This window comes from Octopus bimaculoides, chromosome 1 (genome assembly GCF_001194135.2).
Source record: "Octopus bimaculoides isolate UCB-OBI-ISO-001 chromosome 1, ASM119413v2, whole genome shotgun sequence".
NCBI lineage: Eukaryota > Metazoa > Mollusca > Cephalopoda > Octopoda > Octopodidae > Octopus > Octopus bimaculoides.
Window position 1 is genome coordinate 52555913 of NC_068981.1, and position 10482 is coordinate 52566394.

General features: G+C 33.7%; 1 protein-coding gene across 5 annotated transcripts in view; it reads right to left on the minus strand.

Moving 5' to 3' along the window:
- LOC106873280 (septin-7) overlaps positions 1-10482 on the minus strand; it is a 158584-nt gene that overhangs the window by 44532 nt on the left and 103570 nt on the right. For all 5 annotated transcript variants that reach the window (XM_014920584.2, XM_014920577.2, XM_014920579.2 and 2 more), the window contains exon 3: positions 6556-6662. In XM_014920584.2, the coding sequence (XP_014776070.1) occupies positions 6556-6662 (107 nt within the window). The remainder of the gene's footprint in view (positions 1-6555; positions 6663-10482) is intronic.

Below are 10482 nucleotides of genomic sequence, written 5' to 3' on the forward strand. Positions count from 1 at the left end.
CTATGGTTGCAGAACTGTTTCCAGAGGGAAACGCAGTCTTTCAGGATGATAATGCACCAATTCACACAGCTAAAGTTGTTACTGAATGGCACAAGGACCATTCTAGTGAAGTTGAACATCTTATCTGGCCATCACAGTCCCCAGATCTCAATATTATTGAACATTTATGGTGCATTTTATAAAAACGAGAAAGGAGTCAATATCCTCCATCATCATTACAAGAACTGGAGACTGTTTTAACCGAAGAACAGACAAAAATTCCTTTGGAAACAATTCAAACTTTGTACAAGTCTATACCTCATAGAATTCAAGCTGTAATTACTGCCAAAGGCAGTCCTACCCCTTATCAAAATAAATTTGTTTGAAATTTTAAAGTGTTTCCATTATTTTATCCAACCCATGCATATAGAGTAGTTTTATTTTCACAAAATGAAATTACACACCTCTTTCCTTTTTACACCCACCCAATTATGGTGTTTAAAAAAAAATCAAATTGATACTATATTTAGAGATGTTTTCCCCACTGATATTGACAAGCTGCAATCTGGGATTTTTTCCTCTCCATACAGTTACAGAGATCTAAAACAGCAACTATTACTGATTAAAACTGATAATGAACCTTACAATGGGCACTGATGCATTGTAATTAATAATTACAGTTTTAGAAAGTTATTTGCAGAGAACCATTTCTGTGGAGGGATAATATAAAAGGTAAAAAAATAGGTTGGTTAACCAGGTGCAGAGCATAATGACCAAAAAACAATTCAAAATCAATATCTGTTTTTATGCATCTTTGGATATGATTAATCTAGGGGATGCTCAACAAAACAACTAGGTTAAATTAACCCAATGAAATCAGAGATGATTTAGTTTCCAAGGCTCTGATATTCTACTAGCTGTTGTAATACAGAAACAAATACATTCTACTGGTGTTAGTTTTTAAAGCACAAGAAAAAATGTTAAAATAAAATTTTCTTCCTATTGAATATAAAGAAAATTTTATATACAGCTGGAAGAAAATTTATAGCACTTGTAAAGTTATGTTGTATTAAAGATGTGAACTACTTAAAGTGAATGCAAAGAATTTACTTAGGTGACTTCAAGCCATTTATGAATCAGCAAAAAAGAATCCAGAAGAGATGTGGTGAGGGAATACAATTTTTTGTGCAAGTGAATAAGCAAACAATTATTTTCTTTGAGTAAATTCAGAGGGAGAGCCTACTAACAGCTAGGAAATAACATAAATAGTTACTTTAGTAGAGAGAAAAAAAAAAGAAGTGAATATATTGGTCAGAGATAACTGATGAAAACCACATTTTAAAAATCTACTTAGTTCTAAACAGGTCACTCTTAGTGTTTGTTTCATGTAGAGAAAATGTATGTATGTCAGTTAGCATATTATTTTTCCCTTTAGTAAATCCAAGAAAATAAAATTATTTACCTAAACTATTACATATGAACAGTAAATTATATAATTAAATTTCTTCCCATTTAAAACATATGTTTGAAATAATGTTTCTTAAGTATAAAATTGTTTATTGTTAAAGATATTTTCATCATCTATAAAGATTCTATATTTTAAAGTTGATATGGCAGCATCTAGATAGAGCAATTCATTTATCTAATCACTCAGCTTTCACCAATTTTTTAAATTTTATTTTTTGAACAACATTAATATTATTTACATTTAGTTTGAGAAAGTTGTGACTGCTGATCTTGATAATAGGGAGAACTAGCATATAAGTTTAATTCCTAAATCTTTTATGTTAGTAAGAGTGGAATGGACTTTACCAGCTTGAATATAAATAAAATACAGTTAGTGCAACTATTTCTACATCTGGAGGCTCTTCCTTTTTCGAGATAGATTTATATAACATTTTATCACCAAAATGGAAACTAATAATACATTTTACAAAATAAATAATTAGTAAAATCATTAATAAAAGAATTTAAAGCAGATGTAATAAACTATAAAATGCAAGTTCTTTTACAGTTATAATCCATTATAATATGATTATCTGCAATATAATCTAAGTTATTACACATTTGCACAAACTGTTTGAGTAAAAGTTCAAATCACTTTTCAATAATCAACAAGAAACCAAAATACTTTGAAACTAGAAAGAATGGTTTCAGTATTAATTTAGAATAATAATTATTTAGTGATCATCATCGTTTAACGTCCGCTTTCCATGCTAGCATGGGTTGGACGATTTGACTGAGGACTGGCGAACCAGATGGCTACACCAGGCTCCAATCTGATTTGGCAGAGTTTCTACAGCTGGATGCCCTACCTAATGCCAACCACTCCGAGAGTGTAGTGGGTGATTTTACGTGCCACCGGCACAAAGGCCAGTCAGGCGGTACTGGCAACGGCCACGCTCAAAATGGTGTATATTATGTGTCACCTGCACAGGAGCCAGTCCAGTGGCATTGGCAATGATCTCGCTCGAATGTCTTTACACATGCCACCGGCATAAGTGCCAGGAAGGCGACGCTGGGCACAGGTGCTATCACAATTTCGCTTTCACTTGCCCCAACAGGTCTTTGCAAGCCGAGTTTCGTGTCCAATGAAGGAGACGACATTAGCATGGGTGCCAGTCATCGAGTTTAGTTCGATTTCGATGTGGAAATAATTTTTTCCCTTTTTATTTGACATTTTGTGTGAAATTTTTTGTAACTTTGTTGAAGAATAAATCCTGTTAAAAATGATTTCATGTCTGGCCATGAAATATAACTTCGCACAGGAACATGAGGATTAGCAACAGGAAGAGCATCCAGCAACAGAAAATCTGCTAAAACAAATTCCGTCTGACCCATGAAGCATGGAAACGTGGATGTTGCATGACAATACACATCACAAAAAAAAAAAAAAAAAGATCAAAGGTTGCTCCTATGTTCATAAGGCCAGTGTCCCAGATTCTGTGGCATACATATTTGCCTTCTGGATGGGATGCTGGTCTGTCACAGGATTACTAATTTTTACCAAAATGAAGTGTTTTGCTTCAGAACATAAGGAACCACCCAGTCCAGGAATCAAAACTACAATCTCACAATCATGAGTGCAACACCCTAACCATTAAGTCACATGCTTCCACATGCACATACACACACACACACACACACACATTTTCTTTTAACACAGCAAATGTGGAAATGTCATTTCCTTATTTCAACAGAACAATATATACTTCATTCGTTTTAAGTAGCGCAAAAGTATGAGTGAAGTAGAACTGAAGAATACAACTGAATTATGGACGATATCTTAGCTTGCTAGTCATTAGGTTTATACATTCTATTAAATGCCATGTTAAACAGGAATAGGCATAGTGAAGCAATGGATAAAAAAATTGTAATTAGTGACTAAGATCTAGATATTTAAGTGTTTACCATATATATATATATATATACATTAGGTGTGTGTATACATGTAGGAGGACACAACGTGGCAGCTAGAAGGAGGATGAAAGTCGTCTGATATCAGAGAGGTAGCTAGTACAAGAGAAGTAGCTGGTATGAGAGATAGGAATAAAACAAACAGAAGTTGATGCAGAAAGATAAGTGAAACAAACTGTAATAGTTTAAAACCATTCCAATTTCTCACAACAGCAAAACATTTTGGCAAATAGCACACTCATATCTTTAGTGGCATGAAAACATGTATTTACTTAATATTGTTAATTTTCAGTGAGTTGCAATAAAGCTTTTTTTTAAATTCAAACCTAATGCAACACTTAAGCATAAATAAAAATATAGATGTGATTAATCTTTCTTTCAATTTGTTTTGTATGACTCAAGTGCTAACTGTAAGCAAAAATAGTTTCCAAATCAAAAGGTCAACAACTTTCTTTATATTTTGTCCAAATTTGCTTAACATCCATTTTCCCATAGAAGCAGGTGTCGAAATGATCTACTGGGCATCCACATTTCAGTTCTATCCACTTTATACATCTGACTGAACATCATCTTTCTTTGTCTCGCCCAAGGCTGCCACTGCTTCCGCCAACCATGTGACAGATCTTGAAGTGGTACTAACAGAAAGGTGAAACTTTGTGATGTAAAGTAACATAATATCTGTCAGTCTTGCAAACGCTATGGTGGGGAAATGTTCTTCATTTTAAGTATATGCCTAAAGTTAGACAGACTGAGGTATTTGGCATTAAGTATTTGATGGTAATATGACACAAACCATCAACTCCTTAATTGGCAGTCTGGTATTCTATTGTCTTAGTTGTAATACTTTTAATTGAAATAAACAATATTAAATATGCATTATATTTTCTGCTTAGTATATATTTTTTCATTCAATGTACACTATCAATACACATCATAAATTATAACTACAAAGTATCCAACAAACACATGGGAATAAAAAATATATATATATTTAAGAAAACAAAGATCATAATAATGTCCAAAACATTTTCAACTTGCTTTGACATTCTGCTACAAGTAACTTAACCATATTCTGACCTGCTGTCCTGACCACATCTACAGGATATCAATTTGTTCTATGTATGAGAACAACTTTCAGTTGACACTATCTTTAACTGACTTCATTGTCATTTTGACAAATGTAAACAGCAAATTCAGTAATCCACAATATTGCTATATGAGCTATTATGCAGCCATTCATGTGTAGCAAGGCACAAAGAAGCCAGTGCCATTTTGAAACAACGAGATCTCGCCTGCAACCATTGCCATATGTGAGACAAAAACAAGATCTCATCTGCAACCATTATTTAAGGAAAAGGCAACATTTTCCCTCTCATTTTTCTCACGCTGACACCGAGCAATATATCAAAGCCAGGAGTTCACAGCAGACTTTTGTCCCGCTGTGATACCATATGCATTGTCTCCAGAGGTTATTGAACCTCACATGTATGGGAGAGAAGGCTAACTACGCACTGCTGTGAAGATGGTTACTGAAAGCAAACCCCTTGTACGAAGCACCTGTAAATAAATGGTTATTGAATTTACTCTGCCTAAGAACTTCATTCTTTGTATTTCCAGCTCCTTGAATCAACATCATCATCATCATCATTCAACGTCAGCTTTCCATGCTAGCATGGGTTGGATGATTTGACTGAGGACTGGCGAACCAGATGGCTGCACCAGGCTCCAATCTGATCTGGCAGAGTTTCTACAGCTGGATGCCCTTCCTAACACCAACCACTCCGAGAGTGTAGTACAGAATAATTATAAAGGAAGAAAAATACCCCAAAAGTATCATAAAAACCTTCCTTCCATTATATATGCAATTAAATAAACAATGCTTATAAACTTGATAAAGTCCACAATCAAGCTACAGTATATGTAGCAGTATGCATATTTGTCACATCCTGTTGCTATATCCAGCTTATTATTTATATCCTGAAATTTGAGAGGATTTATTGATCAATTACTTCTTATTTTTCCAACAGCTCATAGGAATCTAATCTTAGTCAAGCAGGATGCCTGTCAAGATTATTTATCCTAGCAGTTAATTTAAAAGGCTGGAACTAAATATATAAAAGCATTTTGTCCAATACTAAAGTTTGCAAAGGTTCATTTTTCCTTAACCCTTTAGCATGTAAACTGACCATATCCATATCATTCACTTCACAGCTATTGTTCACTCCATTCATAACATAAACTAAGTCACCAAGGTTACATATTCCATTTGACTGAGGCATTAGAAATAGCAAAAACTATGAATTGCAGAATCTGAAATCATACTTTACTTTAATCTATTTATTTATTATTACACAGCCTGTAAAATATGGGATCCTACTAACTTCTTTTCCATGATACCTGAATAATGTCTTAGGCTTGGCTCACTTTGTTGAATGCATACGAGAACTGGACAATCTCAAGCTGACTACCAGAGCATTCTCTTGAATTGAGCTTTCCACAATTGACTATTGGTCCCCTCATTAGCATGTACTTTACACATACCCAAGGAACTGATCTACTAAGAAGGTGAGTATTTGCAGTAGTTAGAAAAAATGCTATAAGGATACGCTTGGTTTCTGAAGTACTTTGATAATGATCCAGCATCACAGGACATGCCTTGCACAAGATTTGCAGCCACATGAAGGGTGCTGCCTGGTTTTGAGCAAAGCAAATATTATAGGATCCTTAGAGTTCTGAGCTTTCTCAGACAAAAGTACTACTATTTTTCCCTATGATTATAATAATAATAAATGCTCTGATGTAGTACCAATGCTCTGATGCAGTACCATATGCCCTGATGATATTCTTGAGATCCTTTAAATAGCTTTTGGCTAAGAACTGAATCATGTTAATACATCAGTTGAGTCTTGTTAATTCTTAATGAATGTAACACAAAAACCTAAGTTTACATCTGTTTAAAGTGTCATTCTTTCACATTTAGTTTGTTTCTATTATTTATCAAACAAAACATGAGATACTCTAGATCAGTAAAAACTAGGGATTTGTTCATTGCACTTTCTCAGAAAAGACAACCAAACACAAATACTACACTGTGAAAAATGCATAAAACATTTTTTGTCTTTTAAATAGAAATAATAAAAATAAATAATGTTTGTAAACCTTGACAGTCTTTTGAATTCTTAGTGATGGTCCAGGATACTCAGAAGAATATAAGTCCGTTAGAAATAGAGAATTTATCAATGTAGATTTTCCCAAACCAGATTCACCTGAAAGTACACAAAAAGAAAATATTGATGTTGGCTGGATAGTAATGGTGAGAGTAGCAGTTAAAAAAAAGACAAAAACAAACTATAGCATTGCAAAAGCTCTGACAAATATTTAGATAATATTGAAACAAACTGATTTTGAAATACCAAAAACATTCAAGTAAAAATCATTAACTTACATAAAAAAAAAGAACTTGATATAAATTTATTCTCTAAAATATCTACAAATTATACATTTACTTAATGGTTCTCAATAATTCAGCCAGTATGGCAGTATAGTGACATCTATGTTTCACTGATGACATCTATGTTTCACTGATGACATCTATCTTTCACTGATGACATCTAATAATACCAAAACATTTCAGGGGGGGGGGGATCATGTACAACCAGAATAATTAATATGCTAGTCACTAACTAATATTGTTTTTTCTTCACTGAATAATTTGATTAACTTTTAATGGCCACAGTATTCAATTTGTTAACACCAACTTAACATTTGTATATTTATATATATATTCTTAAGTCTTTAATATAGTGAATAAAAATTTACTACGGAAGTTATATATCAAATCATCATTATTTTCTATGTTTTTCCATGAAAAAGTTAAATGCATCCCATAGCATCTCATCATTTACCATAGTATATATCATCTTGCACACAGCAACAGAGAAAACTGGTCATTCTTCATAGTTGCATACATCTAACAGTGTGGGCTGGGTACATTTGTTGTTACTGGCACTAAAAAAGGTTCTCCTATGCAGGAGATCTAAGGTATCTCTTCCAGCCTGTACCAGTTACTATCCACTTCATTATCTGGAGTTACTGCCATCCTAGAGGGACAACATTCAATTGTCTTTGAGTCTCTGTGGGAATTTTCACTGGATAATGCTTTTGCTATGTGAACTGAGCAAAGGATATTACAGTGTTTTTCTGTGGCAGCTGGGCATGAAATAAGTAGATGGTGGTGAGGAGGAATACTCAACAGTACAACTTATTGTTTTGGATAAAACAGTAGGGCTAGATATCAAAGGAACTAATTATCCTAGACTAATGGGGGTTGGGTTGATATACCAACTGTTAGGGCCCATAGGTTATGGTAGTGCTTTGTTCATGATCAAAGAGTTCAATAAGAGAGAACTGCAATAGAGATCACCAGTTGCCAGTCAAGATGATAAGCATAGCTATGCACACACAAGGAGAGAGTAGCCCAAAGCTGGCTCCATTATTTAGATAGTGAGGGAAGCATTGTTAGCTATTGGGGGAGAGAACCATGACTGACAAGAGGGAATGGGAGAGTGGGTATAAATGATTGTCAAGTGAATAGGGAATGAGAGTGTGTATAAAAATTGTCAGCTGGACACTTCTGTCAACAGAATTTCTTAACAATTTAAAATAGATAAAAATTTAAAGTAGACAAAATCACTTGCATTCATTTTTGTTGGCAGGGTGTAAAATTTCTAGAAATTTCATTGAACAAATTTGGGCATATTTTCTAACTATATTTTAACAAAATGTAAATAATACAACATGATTATTTAGCTTAGTTTTTATGTTACAGTGTAAAGCTACTGGAAGAAATGCTGCCGAGTCCAGTCAGTGATATGTAACTAATTACAAAAGACTGAGTGCTGTTTGTTGGTAATGCTAATTTCTACAAATTTCCCAGAACTAAAATCTTGACATATTTTTCTAAATATAAATATATAATAAAAATAACAAATTCAATAAAAAATACTGCTGCTGCAGAGTTGGTACAAAAGTTATTTAGGTTAATGTGATAAACATTCATGTTGTTTAATAATTTCAAATAGTGGTAGTTACACATAAGATAAAATTTTGTTAGTAGAGAGGATCAACAAACATATCAAACTTCAAGTACACTGTTCATTATATTGTGGCACAAGACATGTGAATGCATGCACTGTTAAGAAACACAGCTATGGACAATAAACGACAAGGACCCTACCAAAGCTTTATCTACTTAACCAATCTATGTTAGAATGAAAAATCATAATTAAAAAAAAGAAAAGAAAAACTATATCATTACACTAGCAAAGACGACACATAAGGACAAGGATTTCTTTCATTTTTATGTACACTTAAAATGAATGAAGAATTAATAGGAGATATGCAGTTTGGTTTTGCATCAATGCTACTTCACAAATGGTACAACTGGTAGTAAATTGGAACAAGTAATTTTATTTGCTCTCAAATTCATTTGGAGAAAACATGCAATATAATCTGATGTTAATAAGTATCAGTCAAATATAAATGACTGAGATAGTAATCAAATTCAAATATATATAGGCCAGTCTTAAGACTGGTTTCTAAGAAAGAAAGATATATTCTTTTATTTGTTTCAGTCATTAGACTGTGGTCATGTTGGGGTACCATCTTGAAAGGTAGTAATCAAAGCGATCAACTCCAGTACTATTTTGTGAGTCTAGTACTTATTCTATAGGCCATTTTTGCTGAACTTGCCAAATTGCTAAGTTATGAGGATGTAAACAAACTAACACTAGTTGTCAAGTGGTGGTCATGGAAAAAGCAAATACACATGCAAACACACACCAGGCTTCCACACAATTTCTACCTACTAAATTCACTCTCAAGGCATTGGTTAGTCTGGAATTATAGAAGATACTTATTCACGGTGCTGTGCGGCGGGACTGAATCTGAAATAATGTGGTTGCAAAGCATGCTTCTTAACTGCAAAACCATACCTATGTCTACACTGTAAGCTTTTAGAATATTAAAAAAAATGTTATCACAAAAAAACCCAAATAAATGTCATGAAGAATGAAAGAATTGTACTCCTTTAAATATTGGGAAGACATTTTCAATAAACTTGTAATGAAATATTGTAGTATTTAAGACAGAGCTATATTTGCTTTTTAAGCCAAATTTTTTTTTCAATTTCTACAAATAATATAAATTAATATAGAACAAATTTTAAATGATAACCAAAAGAGAATGAGAAAAATATTTCGGTGTCAACAGAATTTAAGACAAAAAAAAAAAAAAGTTAACAAAAGTAGCAGTAATGTTAAGTCAAAAGAATGTAGTAGGCAAGCCCATATAGGAGATGAATAAGCTTTTTGAGGTAATCTACTGGTTATGACAAATTCCTAGCATTGGTAGGTAATATTTTCAATGTTAGTGTTGGACATTTTTATAATACTGGAGATGAAGTAAACCTAAACCAATAGTTTAGGAGTGGCCAATAGGGATTATGTAGAAATGTATCAGATTATGTAAATATATGGCCTAGTTTCTGACAGTATACTCCAGTACTGAAAGGAATGGTACTGCAAGGCAAAGCTGACCAGCATTCAAAATTCCTATAAACTCTCATCATTAGGAATTTAGAGACTAATATTGTATTAATGTATATCAGGTTGCTGTAAACCAAAATATAAGAACAAACAACATTTTCTATAACCTTCTAAGAGACTAAATAGTAAAGCCACCGACCAGATTTGTGGGTGGTGTAAGGTCCCCTCCCGACCCAGAGTAACGTGGTGGTGGAACAAGGAGGTAGACAGGGCTATTAGACAAAAGAAACAGGCTTGGAAGGACTGGAAGAACGGTGGTAGCAGGGAATTGTACCAATGTGCCAGAAGGGAGGCTAGGCGACAGGTTTATTTAGCCAGAGGGGAAGCAGATAAGGAAAGATTTTCCAATGTTCTGCGCCGTAAGGACCAAAGACTCGAGGTATTTCGTGTTGCAAGACAGTGTAGGAGAGAGAATAGTGATGTTGTAGGAGAGAAATGTGTTCGCATGGATGATGGTACGCTTGCATTAAATGAGGATGCA